General features: G+C 43.8%; 1 protein-coding gene across 12 annotated transcripts in view; it reads left to right on the top strand.

The window, feature by feature from the left end:
* Positions 1 to 728: 728 nt before the first annotated feature.
* Positions 729 to 20,041, top strand: part of GPATCH2L (G-patch domain containing 2 like) — a 60,619-nt gene continuing 41,306 nt past the window's right edge. For 3 of the 12 annotated variants that reach the window (XR_008822908.1, XM_056345250.1, XM_056345253.1), the window contains exons 1-10: positions 734 to 797; positions 1,242 to 1,562; positions 1,666 to 2,336; positions 7,127 to 7,192; positions 8,598 to 8,662; positions 11,895 to 12,071; positions 12,435 to 12,514; positions 14,569 to 14,636; positions 15,531 to 15,585; positions 17,585 to 17,670. Coding sequence is in view for 10 of the 12 variants with exons in the window: in XM_056345250.1 (XP_056201225.1) it covers positions 1,678 to 2,336; positions 7,127 to 7,192; positions 8,598 to 8,662; positions 11,895 to 12,071; positions 12,435 to 12,514; positions 14,569 to 14,636; positions 15,531 to 15,585; positions 17,585 to 17,670 (1,256 nt within the window). In the remaining 2 variants the exon portion in view is untranslated. Of the gene's footprint in view, positions 798 to 1,241; positions 1,563 to 1,665; positions 2,337 to 7,126; positions 7,193 to 8,597; positions 8,663 to 11,894; positions 12,072 to 12,434; positions 12,515 to 14,568; positions 14,637 to 15,438; positions 15,479 to 15,530; positions 15,586 to 17,584; positions 17,671 to 20,041 lie in introns of all 12 variants that reach the window. The other 9 variants (XM_056345249.1, XM_056345252.1, XM_056345254.1 and 6 more) reach the window with 7 other exon arrangements.

The following is a 20,041-nucleotide window of genomic DNA, read 5'->3' as shown; positions in this document are numbered from 1 at the left end:
GCAGTATAGATTTATAGAGAACAAATTATGTCAGACAAACCTGATTATTTCCTTTGATTGAATTTACAAAATTAGTGAAGAGGATGCCACGAACATAATGTATCTGGGCTTTGGCAAAGCATTTGGTACGTTGCCTGGTAAAATGTCACTTGAAAAATGAAGCAGTATGGGCTTGAATGTGAATACAGCCACCTGGGTTAAAAGAACCCAAACTAACACAAAACCCCAAACAAACGAAAAAAAAAGCCACCCCCCCCCAAATAACAAAAAAAACCCCAACAACAAACCACATTACGATGAGAAATAAAAGGGAATGCTAAGCAAAAGTGGACGGTGGCAGGGTCACAGCTGGCGTTACTCTGATGGCTGCGGGTGGCGTGTGAAATGGGCAGGATGACAGGAGAGGTGCGAGGCTTGAGGAGGGGGGAACACCGCCGTGAGGTTTACTTGAGGAGATGCGTAATTTCCACCCTGATGTACGCAATTAGGGTGCCGCAGCCAGACGGCGGAGTTTGTGCTCCGAGTTCACCGGCTGCCTATTGAACAGCCCCGGCCCGACCCCCGGGCAGCTGAAGGGCGAGGGTCCGCCGGCCGGTGACCGCCTGTCCCGGCGCCCACGGCGGGGCGCGGCAGGAGGGCCGGGCCCGAGGGGCGGGTGCGGCGGCGGGGGCTGGCCCGGCCGTGGGGCCGCTGCGCCGCTCCGGACCCGCCCCTCAGGCGGGGCGGGCGGGGAGGAAGTGGCCCGGGGAGGCCGGAAGCGCCGCTGACGCGGGGCTGGCGGAGCGGGGCGCTGGCCGGTGAGCGGGGCCGGGGGGAGGCCCGGCGCGGGGCGGCGGGGCCGTGGGGGCGGCGGCGGGGGGCGGGGGGTGTCCGGCAGAAGCACCGGCTTCTCCTCGGGGGAGGGAGACGCTGTGGCCGGCTCCCTGAGGGCGCTCGGAGTAGGGGGGCGGCCTGCCGGCTGCAGGTGCTTCACCGGGGTGGGGGCGCGGTGTCTCTGAGCGCGGTGGGGGGTGGGGGGAGGGGTCCCGCCGGCGCCGCCGCCGCCGCAAGGCGCGGGTGAGGGATCTGGCCAGCGCTCCGGGACTGGCACGCTGACAGCCCTGTGGTGGGAGGGGTGGGATTTTTTGGCAGTAGGAGCTGGGACTCGGTCTCATACGCACAGGGTCCCGCGCGACTTGTTTTGCTCTTGGAAGTGGCGCTGGCTTGCAAACTGTCTGCTTTACCGCCTGTTTTACTCTCAGCTTTGCTGCTTTTCTACTTTTTGGAAGACTCGATCTGTTTGCCGGGCAGGCTAACCCTTCTCTGTGGCTTACCGACAGCAGGTAGTGAGCTAGTTGCAGGCTGTCATACCCTTAAGATGTGTAACAGCGTGTGTTGCTGTAATGCAAAAGATGCAACCTTAAGGCCTTTTCAGACACAGAGCACTTGACCCAACTGCTGCAGGAGCGAGATCTTTGCTACCATGGTTAGAAGAGGGATTTAACCCTTGCAAAAGGAAGGAGTGAGTGTTAGCCCAAGAAGCAGCAGTTGTCCCGCATTGGGTTCACCTAAGCAACTCCAAAGTAAGTGTGTGACTTAGTTAACGTGACAAAAGCTGTAGCATACCGTAGTCTAGTGATGTGTTGGCACTTACGTCTGGTGGTAATTGTTTGTTGTTATTTTTAGTAGTCATTGCCAATGGATGAACTGGTGCATGACTTGGCCTCAGCCTTAGAGCAGACTTCAGAACAAAACAAGCTGGATGAACTATGGGAAGAGATGGCCCTAAGCCCACGGCAGCAGCGACGTCAGCTTCGCAAGAGACGGGGTCGTAAACGACGCTCAGACTTCACACATCAGGCAGAGCATGCCTGCTGCTACAGTGAGGCTTCAGAGTCAAGCTTGGACGAAGCTGTCAAGGATTGCCGTGAAGTGCTGACAGCCAATTTCAGTGACTCTGATGACATGGCAGTGGTGAAACGACACCCAGCTCTTAGTGCCACCCTGAGGAGCAAGCAACACTCATGGCATGAGTCAGACTCCTTTACAGAGAATGCACCCTGCCGACCTCTCAGGCGCCGACGGAAAGTCAAACGTGTGACATCAGAGGTAGCTGCCAGTCTCCAGCAAAAGCTCAGGGTGTCAGAGTGGAACTATGAGAGGGGCTGCAGGTTCAAGTCAGCCAAGAAACAGCGTCTTTCACGCTGGAAAGAAAATGCCCCTTGGACATCCTCCAGTCATGGCCTTTGTGAATCAGGAGAGAACAGGCCCTTCCTTAGCAAAGGGGGAAGGAAGGAGCGGATGGAGTGTGAAGCTGATGAACAGAAGCAGGGCTCTGATGAAAACATGTCGGAATGGTGAGATTTGGGTTTCTTCCTTGTGCTAGTCAGATGGCTTCCTTGTGCTACAGCTGCTTGTAAATCCTATACCTTGCTTTTAGAGGTTCTTATCAAAATTATTCAGCGCTGTTCTCTTTTTGAAGAGGAGAAGTATCTCAGCTACTTCTAAACTGTAGACTTTTTCCAAGTCTTTCTTGTCTATGCTGTACTGATGACCCAAACAGCTTCCTTGAAAAGTTGGCAAGCTGATAACGTTTCTGGCTTCTGTTACACAAGGAGCCCTCTGAAATGTCTGTGGCTGGGCAGCTAAAGTGACATACTGGTGTCCTGAGGTTTGGAGAGTTAATCCACCGTTGGCACTTGTGTTGTGTGATTGATAGGAACTTATCTCAGTTTCTTGTTTTTAGAATTTACCATAAGTAGTAACAGAGAACAGATCAGATTGCCCATCCTGACCGCTAGCCCTCTGTGCATGTGCTGTGTGAACCTCAATCAGAACATCTTGTTTGCAGTTCTGCATCTCTGCTCTGGATCTGGAATAAGGTCCTTAAAGGCTAGCTATGAGGAAAATGTGGCGAGACGATAAAGAAGTTTGGGGAAACTTACATTAATTACAGGATGAGCCTGTGCAAACAATGGAGTCTGGCATGTCTTCGTGTCCAGTTTTGGAGAACTTTGAATTTGTGGCAGAATCTCATACAGGGGATGAAAATGAGATATGTAAATGTCACGGTCTGAACTTTTGTGTCACTCTTGGGAAGTTTTCCCCTTGACTGTGAATTTTATTCCTTGTATACCCAAACTGTAGAAAGTTTGGGGTAATAAAACCGCTTCTGTACAGAGAGATTTTTCAGGTTAGAAAAGAACTGCTGAGAATCAAATGGAGGAGATTTGTTAATGAATGGCATAGTGAATAGGGTTATTTATTTGCTAGTTATCATTGTGTAAGAATCAGGAGACACTGAGGAAACATTTAAAATGAAAAAGAAAGAGTATTCTTTTTTCATGAAACGTGAGGTTCGGATTTCTACTTTGGGACATTCTGGAAGGCAGAATCTGGAGATTTATCAGGGGCTGTTAAGCATTACAGCCCAGATGGATGATCGGCTCAGGAAGTCCTTTAACTGCTGACTGCTAGAAGCTGGAGGAATATACAGAGGAAACAGTTGGTCTGTATTTGTCATGCTCTCCTGCTCTTTCCTCAAGTATCCACTGTAATAGGTGCTATCAAACAGTGGACAGTGGATTTGGAAAGTGTAAGTGTTTGATCCAGTATAATTGTTCATATGTTGAGTTCATTTAAGTGTTCTGGATGTCTAGCTCCTGCAGTTTGTCAGAGTGGGCAGGTGGCACTTGGTTATGGAGAGCTTTGTGGATAGTAGGTGGAAGTGCAAACTTCTCAAGGGTATTTTCTGGGAGACTGTGTAAAGCATAGGTTGTAATACATCCTCACTGTCCTGATCCAGGGGACTGCTATTGTGTTTTTACTGAATTGGTATGATTTGTGTCATACTGATACAGTAAAATCGGTAAGATACAGGTTGGAAGTAGCAAAAAAGTGGTCATTTCCCCCTGCCCCTCTTAAAAAGTGGCTATTGTTTGCTTAAAAAGTGTGTGTGAAGTGGGCCTTTTCAAGAGACTAATGAATGCTTTTTTGCTACTAGTTGTGAAAAGTGCTTTTATCTTTTCAGAGCTATGTGCTGGTAGTCCAGGAGAAGGAATGTGCTGAGTAGCCCCTGAATGTTGCATGTTAGTGATGATGGACTGAGAGATACCCTTACCTGATGTGGCAGTGATAGACAGTGTTCCTTGAGGATTTTTTCACCCAGTCAAAGTGCGTTCCATCATGTCAGACTTGAACTTAAACCAACAGGCTTTCATCCAGCCTTTATTTGTGCTAGCCTTTGAAAGAGTAAATAAACAGCTTTGTCTGGACTGTTACTTGAGGACCATGCTGGGAGATTGCTTTGTTCTCAGTTGTCCCTTGCTCTCAAGCTAATTATTGTGCGAGTGTCTGCATCAAATGTCATTTACCATCTGCTGCCAATCCTTGGGATTCTCTTTGGAAAGCCAGGGGTTGGAATATTTGACCTCTCCGACACCACATGTGTGATCTGTGCTGTGACTCACTAGGGAGGGTCAAAGTTGGAGAGACAAATACATAAACCCCTCTTCACTGCAGAATATCCCTCATGGCAGTGAAGGATCATGCTTTAGTCTCCGCTGCTCTAAATATAGCCCTTCACTGCAAGCAGCAGAGTGAAACTGGCTGTGCTTACCTCGCTCTTGCTGTGCTGTAGCTGTTTTTTCTGGTACTGTAAGAGAAGTACTTTGCACAGATGTATGACAAGGTCATATCCTGAGGAAGGAAGAAGAAAATCGGATGCCTAGGAGAGCAAGTGGTATGGTTGTCATCACAAGCTGATGAGAGGGTAAATGACTGATAAGGCTTGTGGCACTTGGAAGCAGTCTGTGGTGATCTGGTGGCTTAAGAAATGCTTTGGTACTGAATTGGTTCCACTACTGTTCATCCCTCTGGCAGTGGGAGTGTCACGAAACTAATGTGTTTTTAGGCAAACTAAGTTGTATATTCAGAACTTTTTCTTTTCTTTTTTCACCTTCTTTTTCCTCCCCTCCATTGACATTTGCTTTTCTTTTTTTATGTAGGAATGAATCTCTGTAAATGCTAAAACATCCAGCATTTTCTCTGCTTTCTAGAAGGTGCCTTATCCGAAGTCAGATCAAAAACCTACTGTATTCAGTAGATAAACTCCATTCCCTGAGAACGCTTTGTATATGGATCCTTAATGAGGAGGTAGTTTTCATAGTCTGCTTGTGGGACTGTGCCCAGTCGTTTCCTGGGTGAAGATGTGCTGCAGTATTATGATTCAAAGTGCGTGTGAAATGAAATCTTTGAAATTGTTTGCCAAACATAGCAAGAGATGAGCTTCAGAGAAGGAAGCATGTGCAGGAACATGAAAAGTTCCGATGGTTGTGCTAAATCGGGTAATGACATGACTCAGAGCCTAATCTGTAAATGATTGTAGAAACAACAGAGGAAGCAAGTGGTCTTAGTTTAAGTAGCCATTTGTATATTTGTACAAAGGTGACAATTAACTGCTAAGACTGTTGGAAGTAACGTGCCCTTCTGTCCCTTAATTCTTTGAGGTAGCCTGCAGCCGTAATAAAGCAAAGGCAAAAGAGGGTGCTGAAGTTTTTTTTCTCTTGTTGGTTTAAGCCGAGCACTCCCAGAATGGTCTGGGTTTGGCTTGAGGGCAGAACAAACCGTAGTACAAGAGCTGTCTGAAAAATCACTTTGAATGATGTGCTTACTAGTGAGAGATGTGAGGTTTTCCTAATCTGCTGAAGTGCCATAACTCTTAACGTGACTTTTCAAACTGGCAGTTGTACTGACCCACCAGTGCCATGTGACTTCACTGGCTTGATGCTGATGTGTTTGTTGTGGTTTAACCTGGATAGCAGCTAAGCCCCACACAGCCGCCTCTCTCACTCCCCTGCAGTGGGATGAGGGAGAGAATCGGAAGAGTAAAAGTGAGAAAACTTGTGCCTTAAGTCGGTTTCATAGGTAAAGCAAAAGCTATGCATGCAAAGCAAAGCACAATTTGTTCGCTGCTTCCCATCTGTAGGCAGAAGTTTAGCCTTTTCCAGGACAGCAGGGCTCAGTCGTGTACTGCTTGGGAAGACAAACACCGTAACTCCAAATTTCCCCCTTTTCCTCCACCTTTCCCTCAGCTTTTGTGACTGAGTATGATGTCCTATGGTGTGGGATATCCCTGAGGTCAGTTAAGGTCAGCTGTCCTGGCTGAATCCCCTCCCAGCTTTGTGTGCACCCCCAGCCTACTCACTGGCAGGGCAGTGTGCGAAACAGGGCCAGCCTTGGTGCTGTTTAAGCACTGTTCAGCAATAACTAAAGCATCACTGTGTTACCAACACAGGTTTGGTCACAAATCCAAAACACAGAGCTGCTATGAGGAAAATTTAACTCTATCCCAGCCAAAACCAGTACAGTATTCTGGCCTGGGTGTGTCACCAGTGCTTATCCTGAGCATGCGGTACAGTCGCTGTACCCTTTGCGGGGGAGCTGTTTCGGTGACAGCCTGCAGTGGCAGTCACGAGCCTAAGCTGATGAATTGGAGGCCAGTCTCTGTAAAGAAAAAATTCCTCTCTCTTGGAAGGCAAGTGACAAAGACAGAGTGTTCAGCTTCCCCTCCTTCTCCAGCCCAGCCTGACCTTCTGCAGCCCCTCAGTGCCTCTTGTTTTCTTATTTTTATAGAAAATCAATATCCCTCCTGACACAAACAATAGCTCAGGCCAAAGAATAAATGGGGGAAACCTGAGATCTCTGTCCATCACCTCTCACTTTAACTCCCCCAAACTATTTAATTATAAGCATGCTTTGCTCCAGGTGTTTGCGACAGTGAAATTGCTAAATGAGGACCATTTTAACCAAAGATTGGGTGATCAATAACACTCTATAGCAGTAGCTTGTCGGATCAATAGCATTCATTATTTCATGGTTAAGGTAAGTAGCCTCCTTTGCAAGTGGAGGTCATTAATCAGTGCTTACTGGACCTGCAGAAAGGCTTGTGTAGGAGTCTAGTTTGTGTTCAGCCCTGAAGTATAAAAGGGGTGGTGAAGAAGGTGAGATCAGTGAAAGGTTGTTCCAGTGAAGCACTGCCAGTAATGTGTACCTATCTATAAGGAACTAAAGAGCTCTCAGTACAACAGAATGCTTAAAGTACTGTTAATATGATCTGGAATCTTGACAATGCTTTTTCCTTTCTCAGGCACCTTTCCTCTGAGGATGCTAAAACCCTTATGAAGCAGTCACTCAATCCTCGCATCTGCTGCTTGTGAGGACTGTTAATCCAAGGCTTTCAAAAGGGAAAGCAGACACGCTAAGAGATTTGCCCAGGGTCGTACAGTGAGTTGGTAGGAGAGCTAGGAACGAAACTAATGACTCATGGTTCTCAGCCCTTGGCCTTAATTGCTGTGGTGTATATGTGGGAGGGTGCATGGATGGCCAAACTTTGTAAAGGATTGATTTGAAAGCTGATATTAACTTACATACTGAAATGTGGGAATAATGTACAGACTGTTCATCCTTTAAGTTTAAATGGCCTTTATACAGTAATGAAGGTGCAGAATTTGTAGGTACCCAGCATGATGAGTTGATTTGGCTACACTTTAGAGTGGATTTTCTAAGAGCAGTAACAAGCTCACAAAATGGGGTTTTACTATGTGCCTGCAATTCTTTGGGGTGACACAACTTGTGGTCCCTCATCCTTCAGCCTTTTGAGTCAAGGGGTCTCCATTTGATACTGGTGTATAGTATGATCCAATTTCCCTGGGAAAGAGGGACCCAGAGATGTTTTCTGACAGCACACCCTGACTGGAGATTGATTGTAGTGCTGAGTTATAAGGCCTTAGTGTGAAGAGGGTGGGCAGTAAGTAGCTTCTGCTTGTTCTGATACCTCTCAGCTAAATCAGAGGAATTATTGCTGGAAGCGTCCAAGGATTCGTTTAGTATCAGCATTAAAGCCATCAGATGCTTGGGACTAACGTGAGCATGTACTTCTGCTACAAATGTTCATCCAGCTTTACAGTCAATTAACGGCTTTCTACGCATTAATATCTAGTTTAATTCTTTGGTTCAAGAATTAAGTCTCCTGTAACTGCTTCAGCAAATGCAAAGCGTGCTTTAATGAGTTTGCATTCAGCAGCAGGAAGTCATGCTGTGCTAAGGTATTTAGCTGAAGAGTTGTGAAGGTACCAGCTGCTCTTCCCTCCAAATAAAATAAAAGTTGCTGTAGATTGAAGGGAGGGTTATGTGTATGTATAACATTTTTGAGAAAAGGAATGTGAAGTAGAAAACTTCAGAGGGTTTTCAATAACTGTTAAGTGACCCAAGGACAGAGTTTTTAACTGCACTTAATTTCCTAGTGAGTATTCCAGACAATGTCATACTTAGGTTATTAACTCTAGTACCTGAGGCAAATGCCACTGTATTAATTACTTTTTGATAACTTAGACCTAGACTAGATACAGGATTCTACTTTCAAGTGCTGCAGTATTGGTAGGTTTTAACAGAAAGCAATTATGTCCCGTGCTAGAGCCAGCCATGTATCTGAAATGCAATTTTTGTGAGATCTGTAAAGTATTTTGGGCTCAGAGAAGCAGTAAAATGTAATAAAGCATTTTTTGTTTTGTATCTGCCACAATTTTAATGGTGGGTTTTTCTGTTTGTTTTTGTTCCAGTGAAACCAGCAGTGTGTGCAGCAGCAGTGATACTGGCCTGTTTACCAATGATGAGGGCCGCCAAGGTAACAACTGTCCTGTGATTTTTCTTCATGTGTTGCTGGGGAATTTCTCTTACTTTCTTTACAAAGAAAGATCTGTGTTTGGAGGGACAGAGAGGGAAGTATGGGGGAAAGGACAGTGACTGGGAGGAGCAAGAAGTTCAGAAATGAGCTGAGAGCTACAAAGGTGTGATTTTGATAACAGTATATTCTTCCTGCTGAAATACTTTGTATATCAGATCCATAGTATTTGCAATATAAGAAGCTATTATTATGGAAAGGCACAGAAATACGAGAGCAGTTTTATAAAATAAAAGGGCAGAACTTATGATTTGTTTCTGTGTGTTAATTGTTGTCTACATACCATTAGTACCTGAATCTGTTACTTGTTGTGTGCATTGGTTGAGCCTATATCAAAATACTAGGGTATTTTCAATGTCTGTTGTAGAAATGGTTTCTTAGGAGGTTTGACTGTGGAGTGTAATCTGGTTTTATTTACCAGTGACAGCACAATGTCCAGTTTATGGGGGATATGGCAGAAGTAAGTGTGAAAGAGATTGTAGTAGGCACATAGGCACTCAGGGCTATTATATTTGGAGCAGGTGGAATGTGACCCTAGAGACCTGTAATTCCGCGCAGCTTCTGCTGGTGTGCACTCTGATTCTGTCACATTTCACAAGCTAAGATTTGGATGAGTTCTCTTCTGGGAATATATGAGTGCTAAAGGAGGTAGTATCAGTAACTTTGGTAGGAATTGCTGCTTCCACTAGCTTGTTAGTGACCCAGGTATCTGCGTGTGAGGCCACACAATGGTAGCACATAGGCTTGTCTGTTTTCTGATGATATGTTAGGCTGTAGGGCCGATCTGTTGTGATCTTAGGTGGCTTTAATACTTTCCCTAAGAGTAGGGATTTCAAGTTTCAGCTTTGACCTTTGCTGAAAAATAACTTTTTCCAGCCTCCCATCCTTCAAAAGCAACAGTGAAGTCAAATCTTTTGTTCTCTCTTTTTACTGATGACTCTTCTGGGGGAGCTGAAATTAGTGGACTTTTGCATATCAGATGATGAAGCTGAGTGGTGACTGAAGTGTTGAATTTTTACTTCATCACCCGAGGCAAGATTGATGTAGACTGGATAGTGTGTGTGTGTGTGTGTATATATATATATATATACTTGTCTATATGCTTGCCCTATATACTTGCCCTGGTTTTATGCCCTGTTTTAGACATTAACTTTTGGCTGCTGCTAGAAGTAGGATACCAGATATATAAAAGCATGTAAAATATACTGCTTAAATAAATAAAATAAATAAATAAAATCCAATTACAGCCTTCCCTGTCTAGGTACCAGAAGAGGTTTGACATCCTAGTCAACAGGGCTTTGTCTGTTCAAACAGTTTATGCTAGAATAGCTTTCTGGTCAAGATGTTTTAGCTTGCAGTTATGTTGAAAAGGGTTAAACAATGTTGCACTTTCAGGTTAAATAAGAAAAATCTTCCTTTCCTTTTTTTAGACATTTTCTAGTCATAAAATAAATGATAAGCAACAGCTCTCCAGTAAGAGGGAGAGCACAAAACTTTTTTTTTTTTTTTAATGTCACAGATCATCATCTTAGAAGTAGTTTTCTAGTACAATTCCAAACTGAATAATGGGAGATTTAAGACAGCAGTGTACTTAAATTGCATGTAGGTTTCCCCCCCGCCGCTGCTTGTGAAGTTATATCATGTAATATTTGTGCTGTTGCTAATTAAATGGATTGCCTTTGCAATTCCAGCTACCAGTGCACTTCTGTGAACAGAGAATGGTCCTAGCTTATAATTTGATTGTAAGGTTGTTTTTTTATTTGTTTGTTTGTTTTTGTTAAATGCAGTGGTATTAGCATATGATCCTGACTGCTAAAGTTTGTCTTGTGGAAAGTTATTTGAGATATGACAGGGCACTATGCTCATAGATCCGAAACCATAGGGATATTTTTGAACAAGTTGTGATCGCTTAGAAGAACTATCCAACATTACTTAGCTTTAATTTGCTATAAGGTGGGTAAGGATATTTATATTTTAAAATATATTTGTCACAAGCATGCTATGTCAGCTGATGTAGCACAGAAATAAAAAGCAATGTCAGAGCTTTGGGGTGAAATATTCTGGCTGTCCTACCTGTTGCTGATTGGAGTTGGTTTTGGGTGTAGCTTGTTCTGTTATGTACAAGATTGCAGAAGTTTTACTATGGTGAGTTCTTGTATTCCTTTTTCTCTTGTCTGGCATAATGAACTTCAGTCAGGAATAATGTAATTGGTGAGGAAAGGAGAGTAAGTGGGGATGCTTGAGTTGAGACTTAATGGTAGGCAAATGAGAGTTTTCACTAAGTCAAGTATGTCAGTTTTTCAAGGCAAGGAGAAGTACCTTGCAATTACATGAGACTGTTTGTTCGTTAGGCTGCTGAAAAGCTAAGTGTGTCAGGTTCTTTGCCCTCTTCTTTTCTTATGTTGCTCATGTTGCTACTGCTCTCAGGGGGGGTTTGGCTGGCAGGTTTACCATGAATGGTGTCTGATGCAGTTCAGTTTTAGATAGCAACTGCATTAATTCCAGTGACCCTGCTTTATGGAGACTTTGGTGATGACTTGTGTTGCTGCTGCTCTAGTTTGGCAGAGGGTTTGTAGTTTTGAGAGATTCTAAGAAATTCTGGTTGAGAGACTCACAGCATGGTTAGTACTTACATTCAGAGTCACCATTTCCAATAGCTGTGTGTTTTCCTCTCAGCTGCTGTCTTAGGAGACTAGGGATCTTTCTGGTCAGTGAGTGTGCTCCTTTTGCTTACTCTGTGAGCCTAGTCTTCTCCTGTTGTGAAGTCTCTCCTGTGACAGCCTGTAACGTGTGCCAAATGATCGGCCTCTACCTCTGTTGCAGTAATTACTTCAGAGAAAGAGTTCTGCATAAGACATCACACAACATTGAACTAAGCTTGATGAGATGCAGTCGCAACAGAGTGCTAAAGCTGCCCTAGGCAGGTCTGTAAAGAGGGCTTTGTTCTATAGGGAAATTCTCTAGACTGATGAGTTGGATAGTTTAAAGCATTTAGTGAGGCCCCATAGTTCCTGCAGATCATTGAAACAGAATACAAATATAAGGCTCTTCAGGAAGGAATTCCTAATGAGACTTCAGCTGTTTCACATGCAGAAATGTCTACCTGTAGTATTTTGTGGGACAGTCACAGAGCACGTTGATGTTATTTGTAGCTAATTCCATTCTGTTTCTTTAGGAGACGATGAGCAAAGTGATTGGTTTTATGAAGGAGAATGTGTTCCAGGATTCACCGTCCCCAACCTTCTTCCCAAGTGGGGAGCTGACCACCGATCTGAAGTAGAGCGGATTGACTCAGGCCTGGACAAGCTCTCAGATTCCACGTTCCTTTTGCCCTCACGGCCAGCTCAGAGAGGTGAGGCCCATAAGGAATGCCATGTGTTTGAGAACTTTTGACGTGATAGGAGTAGATTCTGTTCATAGGTGTTGCAGTTTAAACTGATAGTGATCTCTGGTTGTTTTTTTCATGATCCAATTAAAAATAGCTGCACTGCTGGAGAGGATGATAAAATACTCATGCTAGCTGCCCACATTCTTGAGTCTTATTTATTTAAATAGGGATTTTATTTCATTGTGAATAAATTGGTGTATCTGCCTCTTGCAGATTGAGAAACAAGAGACAGAGGATTGATTTGACCACTGAACTGCTTTTCCTGGTGGCTTTGTTAGGAAGAATCTTCTGTATTCATTGCTCAAATTTTCTGGGTTTTGTTTTCAGGGTTTCATGCTCGCCTGAATCGCCTTCCAGGAGCTGCTGCCCGTTGTCTCCGAAAAGGTCGGAGAAGGCTTGTTGGCAAGGTATTCCCTTTTGCAAGATGACAATTTTGTATTTCCAATGCTGATCAGTCCTGAAGTACTAGTCTAAGATAGCATGTGAATTGTTTTTGCAGAAAGGGGCCCTGTACATTTTTTTGTTTCATGTATTGTTTGATTTGTTTAACTGTTTTGACTGTCAGAAGTTGATTGAATGACTAAGCGGATTTTAAGGTAGGTTTGAAGTGGCAAAGACAGTTGATCAGTGCTAAAAGCAGTATGAAAGGAGGTTTGAAGATGAATGACAGGAGGCATAAGTATCAAGAAGGTTTAGACAGAATGTAGCAGAAAATGATGGCATGAGACTTGTGCAGGCTCATAATCTGAAACTACAAGGGTAGAGAGGTGACTCAAAGGTGAAGGAACACCAGATTTTAGGTAGGGAAGCAGACTAATATGAACGGCAGCAAAGGAAGGTGGTTTTAGCAGTTGCATTTTTAGTGGGGCAACAGAAAAATAAAGGGGTATATGCAATAATGCAGGCAAAGTTACCCAGAGCCTAGGTTTATTATATGTAGGGCAAACAACAAATAAAATATTAATCCAGTTTCTAAAGGAATAAGCAATACTTTGCAGATGCCTGTCTAAAAGAGCGAGAGATACACCTGGTCATGTCTGGACCTTGGAGTATTGAGTGTTGCTGCCTGTTGTGAAAAAATGTTTCTGAGAAGGAAGATGTTGGCTGTGTTTGGCTTTTCTTTTATTGGAATGTGCTCTGTGCTTTTGAAAATACGGTTCTGAGCTGACTGGCTTTAGAAAGAGTCAGTTAGCAAGGTGTGTTAGAGGGGCCTGGAGTCTAGAGGAGTGTGACTTTCCTTCTGTTCAGTCACACTTGAAAGATCCTTGTTTGCCCCTTCTTTCTTCCACTCACCTTGCTGAGTTGTAACCAGTGTTTAAAATATGAATCCTCAGCTGGCAAGAGACTGGCTTTGGGTAGGGTTCCTCAGGCCACCTGCAAGTGGCTGGGCCTGTGGGCAGCACCTCTAATGATCCAAATGAGAAGGATAATATTTACTTGTTTAATTCATCTTCATCACCTTAAAGGGATCTTTGTCATTTGCAGCAGAGGTCACTGCTCCCCCTTCCCCATCTCTCTCTAAATTGTAATCATAAATAATGAGTTTCATTCAGAGCTCCCCGCCAGCGAGCTGCTAATTACCAAAAGTACGGCTTGTAATTTACACAGTAATAAACCGTAAATTTAAACATTATGGCACTTTAAGTTAATAATTTTCCTGCTGTAACAAATAGCCCATCTTTTACCCCTGCTGCTACAGCTCCCCCCAAACTTTGAGTGTGTTTTGCCTACGCACATGGTACAAACAAATCTTTCACCCTCATCTTCAGACCCTTACTGCAAAGTATATTTATTTCTTGGAGGTAGTTGCTATGCTGATATGACCAGCTGGTGCTTCGGTCTGTGTGTGTACGTGTATGCCAGCATCAAGCATATATTACAGGGCAGTGTCTCTCAGGGAGAAAAGGGCTTTCTAAAAGAACAGGTCCTTTCTACCAGGATTTCTTTAGTTGCTGGAGGTCCTGCTGCTGAATTGCTGCTTTCAGGAAGGGCAAAAGCTTCATGCATACTCCTTGTTTCATTCACTTGTGCTTGGTGAGTCCCCGTTGTTAGAGGGACAGTGTGATGTCCTGCCTCCCAACGTTTTTCTGGCCCAGCTGACCCCAGAAACCTGGAAATAAGCACTTCTTAGCCATTTCCCCTGTTCTGAACTGCATCCTTGTGCTGCATACTTTTTACTGGTCCAGTCCTTGCTGTGCCTCTGTGCAAGCAAGTATCATCACTCAGATAATAAAAACTAAGCCCCACAAAGAAAACTGGATGACTCTCTGCCATTCTAATCAGTTAAATCAGCTCAGCTGAGGTTCTAAAAGGAGAGGGTGAATATGTTTAGCTGAGAGTGGCCTGGGAAGGAAAGGATGTGGCCCAGGGGGGTAAGATCTGTTCTGATTGGCAGCAGCAAACTATTATGTCTGCTCACTGTGTGAGAGTGTGCAACCTTTTACCTGTCTTTGTGTTTCAGGAGACCTCCATGAGCACTCTGGGCACCGAGAGGCTGGGTCATATTGTTAGTGATCCACGCCAGAAAGAGTAAGGCCCTTAACAGTTGTTGTGTAGAACTTTGGGAGGGGAGGAGGAACTGTAGGGTCCTCTTCCCTCCTGGGGCAGAAGGGAATGAAGAGCTGGGTGGTAACTTAAGCATGCAGTGACCTGTGGAATGAGAGACAGGCTTCTACTGATGGCTCCTCTGTTTTCTTATTTGCAATTGCTGACTTCCTTTTTATTTATAAGGCTGCCCCAGTGTGTGGACATTGCTCAAATGCCCTTTTGGTTACAGTCAGCTTTTTCTTTCCCCCTCCATTATAATATGCCATTGCAATAACTGCAGATCTTTTGCACAGTATGAGAAGACTGAGCCCTATATGTTAATTTTTTAAAAAGCTTCTGTGTGGAGCCATGCTATGGGCACATACCCAGACTGCAGAAATGATGCTGACAAGGCAGCCACAAAACTGCTTTCTCTTTCTTTGGTGTTCTGTCTTCTTCCCCAATTAGTGTTTTTACATTGTAGTCAGCACCGGAAATAGCCATGGTGCCTATCCTTTGGCATCCCTGTAATGCTGTTCTCGTTGGGCAATGGATAAGTAACCTCTTGACTGTAGTGCAGTGGGTCCAGCCTTCACCAGCTGTTGATACCTGCTTTTCTTCCTTGGATCTGAAATTCATTGTTTTTAATATGACTCCTGCTGATTTTTAATCTTTCTCCTTCTCCCTCCATCTTTGTTCTTCCCTTCTCCTTCTCTCCTTACCCCCGACCCTCCTTCCCCCACTCTGTGTTTGTTCCTTCCTTGGCATTGCTCCCACCTGTCCTTCCAACTCTGCCTCCTTCCAGTTTTTGGTTACCATCCATGGGGAAGAGAGATCGCAACCAGGTAAGCTGACTCTGCTCTACCTTTTTTATTTTCTTGGTTTCCTTCTCTCTAGAAAGAACAAAGTGCTGGCTTCTGATTTCCCACACACTGTGGCCTGTGCACATGAGGTAAGGCAGCCCTGTCCCTTCTCATTTGGTTAACTGATGTCTTCTGGGCTTTGAACACAATCCATGTCTTGGACATTATATTGTCTATTTAAATGAATAGCTCGGGAACTCCTTGTGTTTATGTCCCTGTTTCAGGTTAGTATAGGCTTTCCTCTCTGACAGTAAGTGGGAGGGAAAATGCCTCTTGGTAGGAGGAGGGAGCTTTGGCCTCTCGAAATTCCCTAAGAATTGGAACATTTTTCTCTTTTTAAATGGTTTGTTTTGCCTTGTTTAGCTCAGAGTCATCAACAGAGAAAGGGAAAAAGTTGGTGAGCTGATTGTAGTTAAATAGCAGCTGTAACAAGAAAATGTAAGAGGTGATAAGCAAGAGAAATAGGCATTCTTTTAACTGAAACTTGGGTGTGCACTTCTATATTCTCCAGTAAGTCTTCCATAGCTTCAGTGCTAGGAGGCTTTCTTACTTAAGATATAAGAGCTGGGGTTCTTAATAGCAGAAAGCAAAAAGGATCTTCCGTTTGAGCAGCTGTGTTATAAGTGTTCCTAGCTACACACACTCCCTTCTATTCCTTTGCGAGTTGGTTTTCAGTTGGTGAGCAGTACGATCGAAATCTGTTCTACCCTCCATGTAGCTAAAAATAAATATATGGCAAGAAATAATCTTCAGGCCTTTATGCAGTTGTGTATTTTCCGTTAATAAGAACATTTCACATACCACTTCTATATTGATAAAGGTAAGAATGATAACTACATAAGCTTTAAAATGACCAAAATGAATTACTTTTGTTTTTCTTAAATGAACTTGAATCATCTACAGAGGGTTACTGGTGATTCTCCCCTACTGTGCAGCTGCAATGTTAGTTTACTGACAGTAAACTAACAGTCCAGCTTAAGGAGAAGCTCCCTGATAGCAGCAGCTTTGTAGTGCATGGCGCCCCTTCTTTCTCAGAAAGGTTGAAGGCAAAAGCCTAGTAATGAGTTCTAGAGTTGCAGATAGCTTTTGTGACAAGTCCTGCTACAGCGGTGGATTATTCATTTGTCCTTATTTAAAAATGCATCAGTAATCCTAGTAATACAAGAAAAGCGTTCTGGAGATTGGCGTAGCGCTTTGCAAAGCAGATGGAAATGAATTTCCTGCTTAAGGTGTGAATTATAAATAAAGAGGAGATGCTGAATGGAAGTGTAATGCAGGTACCCCAGAGAAACTACCAGTCTAAACCTTCAATTTGCATATCGAGCAAAGTTTACTCCATGTACTGTTTGACTGCATTATTCCATTTTTGTTCTGACCTTTAAAAAAATATCTTAAGAGTTGTGTCTTCTACAGCAAGCTGTCTTGCACAGGTTTGATGCCTTCAGGATTTGTCTAGTGTATGTCTAACAGAGGATCCAAGATTAGCTTGACTATACAGTGTTTCAGAAATTTGTTTTAAGCTGTTTGCAAAGAAAGCTTGTGAGGTGGGTTGGGAGCAGGAGGAGCATCTCACTCGCTGTGGAATGAATTGGCAGCTTGTTGTGAACTGAACCTGGTGGGCCTGAGTCTTCCAGGGGTCTGTTTCAGTGATGCATATGACCACAGGGAATATTTGAACTGCTCTGTGGGAAGTTCCATGCTTGCACCATTCATAACAGTGACTTTCCTCTCTACAATGTGAAGGTAGACAAGAGGCTTCCTGAAAGGGAGGCAGACTTTTTGCTCATGGTATACAGCAGTAGAGCACTCTGAGTGTGCTCTTAGTCAACAAGCATTTTTAATAATATCGAGGGAAAGAGGAGTGTGTTTATAAGGCTGTCTGTTGTGAGAAGATGGTCATGAGATTTGCTTTTGCACCTCATGGTAGCCTTTTGTCTGAAGTGAAAGTCAGTTCTGTAGTTTTACCCCTTGATGTGTCAGAAAGGTCGTCTTATACTGTGTGAATAACTAGGGAATAGATCCGAGCAGCTGTATCTGGAGACTATTTCTTTTAATGCTTTGCTTAAATAAAATCTCTTGACTTTCCAGTTCAATCCATTATCTCCTCTGTACTCTCTGGATGTGCTTGCTGATGCTTCCCACCGAAGATGCTCACCAGCACACTGCACTGCCAGGTAACTCCCTTGCTCTGCTCTGTTGGGGTGTCTGTCTTCCCTCCCATGGTTATCTTCAGTAGTACTGTGTGGTCTGAACAATACCCAGGGACCTGGAAGTTTCCTTAGGAGGCCTGTGTACAAACTTAGCACAAAGCATACAGATAAAATGCAGATTATTTGAGACTCTCAATACACCGAGTATATGAAAGAGTATATGACAGACAGGCAGAACATACTGTGCTTTTAGAAGTAAACGTGATCTGTTCTGGATTGTGCAGTAAGTCGCTGCGGGTCTGTTGTATAGGTACAAATGGGCATAGTATTGTTGCCCACTATTAAAATCTGAACAAGATGAGAGGGAAAGAGCTGACAAGCTTGTGTGGGTGACATGCTGAGACATTTTGTTATCCTGGGTGCCTAAAATAGACCCTCTGTGCAGACTGAGAACTCACCTGAGGTGACCTTTAATGGCTTGATATCTTTCTCTGTTGCTATAGCTGAAATGTAGATCTGGTCTGGCCAAATGTTGAGGTATATTTTGAGTCTGCGTAGTTGGGGTTAATATGCTATTCAGGCACCTTCTGCTGACTAATCCTAAATTAAATTCAAGTGTTGGCCTTGGAGGTGACTCCTGTTCTTTGCCGCAGGTGACTATCTAAAGGTAAGGTGCCCTTGAGCTCTTTCCCTGTGCAAGGAGACAAAGCCTTGTGTGGGACACAATTTCGCTTATGTGCTTGTACAGAGGACCAAATCTGAAAGAAACGTCTGGACTTTCAGCTTCATGGCTTTCTTTCCCTTGTTAATTAGCAAATAGAGCATGAAAAATGTACTGAGGTTGTATGTGTCTGAACGAAAGCTTGGCACCCACCCAACAAAGCCTCTCCTCCCACTGGCTTCTGCAGGGAATTTTTGTGATGTCGCACCATGACCTCATGCTGCTGTAGCCAGCATGTTAAAGCTGGAAAGGGGGAGGGAGGAAGAAATCAGCTCTTAAGCATTCAACTGGGTGAGAATAAAAAGAATTCAGAAGATTGGGCATCAGCAAATTGGTTCCTTTCTGTGCTTTTGCCCCACCCTGGGGATGTTTTGTGCCCGTGAAGTGAGAAGATTGATTGGTCTCTCCATTTACATCTAGGATAAACTTTCTTGTGCCTCAAGTGTTTTACTTAGTGCTCTAAGTAAAGTTTGCCTTCTGGAAAGCAGAGCTAGACAAATCCTGCTCACAAATTCAAACAAGGCAAAGTCTCTAAAATGATCTCATGATCACTTTATCATGATCACTGAAGATCCTTTCCAAAGCTACTGGGTATGGCAAGGAATTTCTGAATCTGGAGGGATCATGTTTACTTGGTTTTGCCAAATATGTAGTCTAGTTAATCAGTGAATATATGCTTGGTTCCTTCCTCAAGCGAACAGGTGACTGGTGTCCTGGAAAATACAATTCTTGGTGAATTGTTACAGAATGTTGGCAGAAGCCACCTATCCCGGAGGTGGCTGTGTTTTAAGTGCCTGTAGTTTGAGAAGGTAGTTGCTATTTTAGTCTGAAACGTGCTAAGAGTCTTTATAGGAGAAAGAAATAAGGAAACAATGAATGTGTTATGTGTCTCCATGTATGTGGCAAGGACTCTTCAAGTTTAGGGTGTTCATTTTATGTAAAGATGCTGCCAAGGGCACAGAAGGAAATTGTTCATTTGCAGAAATGGGTTTTTTGGCAATATCTGGTCTTTAGGTGCTCCAAGAGCCAAGCCTATTAGTAGTCCATTTTCTTACAGGAGGTTCAGGTGATCTCTGTAATCGCTGTTCAGTCATTGCCCTAGTTAACATCTTCCTCTTTTGTCGTGGATGGAGTCAATTCCAGTAGTTCGTGCTTTGGTAAGCTCCTAGCAGCTTGCACCTCATCCTGGAGAAACTCTTCTCAGAAATTTGTTGGAAGAGTGGTGGTGGTGACGTAATCCCTTGAGAACGATATGAAGTGTATTAGAGAAGAAACTGTCTTGATGTTGTGGACATCCAGTTTCTTCAACCTGATGCCCACCATGCCATGCAGAATTACCTCTCTGCTTAGTTTCTGCTGTCATGAATGTGTCCAATGGAGTATAGTTACCAGGTGGAGTCTTTTTCTCTCCCATGGAATTTTTTTCTTTGTCTCAGTGGTGGATTCGGTGCAGTTCATCTGGAAGACTGGTAACCCAGTGCTTCATTTAAGCAGAGCTGAAGGCTGGAATACTGAGCGCAGTTGGGGGTATTCAAAAAAGGCTTTTCAGTGTCAAGGAGGAGGTTCTATGTGGAGGGTTCCTTGGGAAGCCTTATTTGAAAGGCTGTATAAATTGTACACTACCAAGATTACCTTTCTTGCTTTATGTCTGTGATGAGAAGAGATTTCATTCAA

This window comes from Falco biarmicus, chromosome 7, assembly GCF_023638135.1.
Source record: "Falco biarmicus isolate bFalBia1 chromosome 7, bFalBia1.pri, whole genome shotgun sequence".
In the NCBI taxonomy this organism is placed as follows: domain Eukaryota; kingdom Metazoa; phylum Chordata; class Aves; order Falconiformes; family Falconidae; genus Falco; species Falco biarmicus.
Note: the sequence above shows the minus strand (reverse complement) of the source record. Positions and strands in the feature narration are given on the sequence as shown.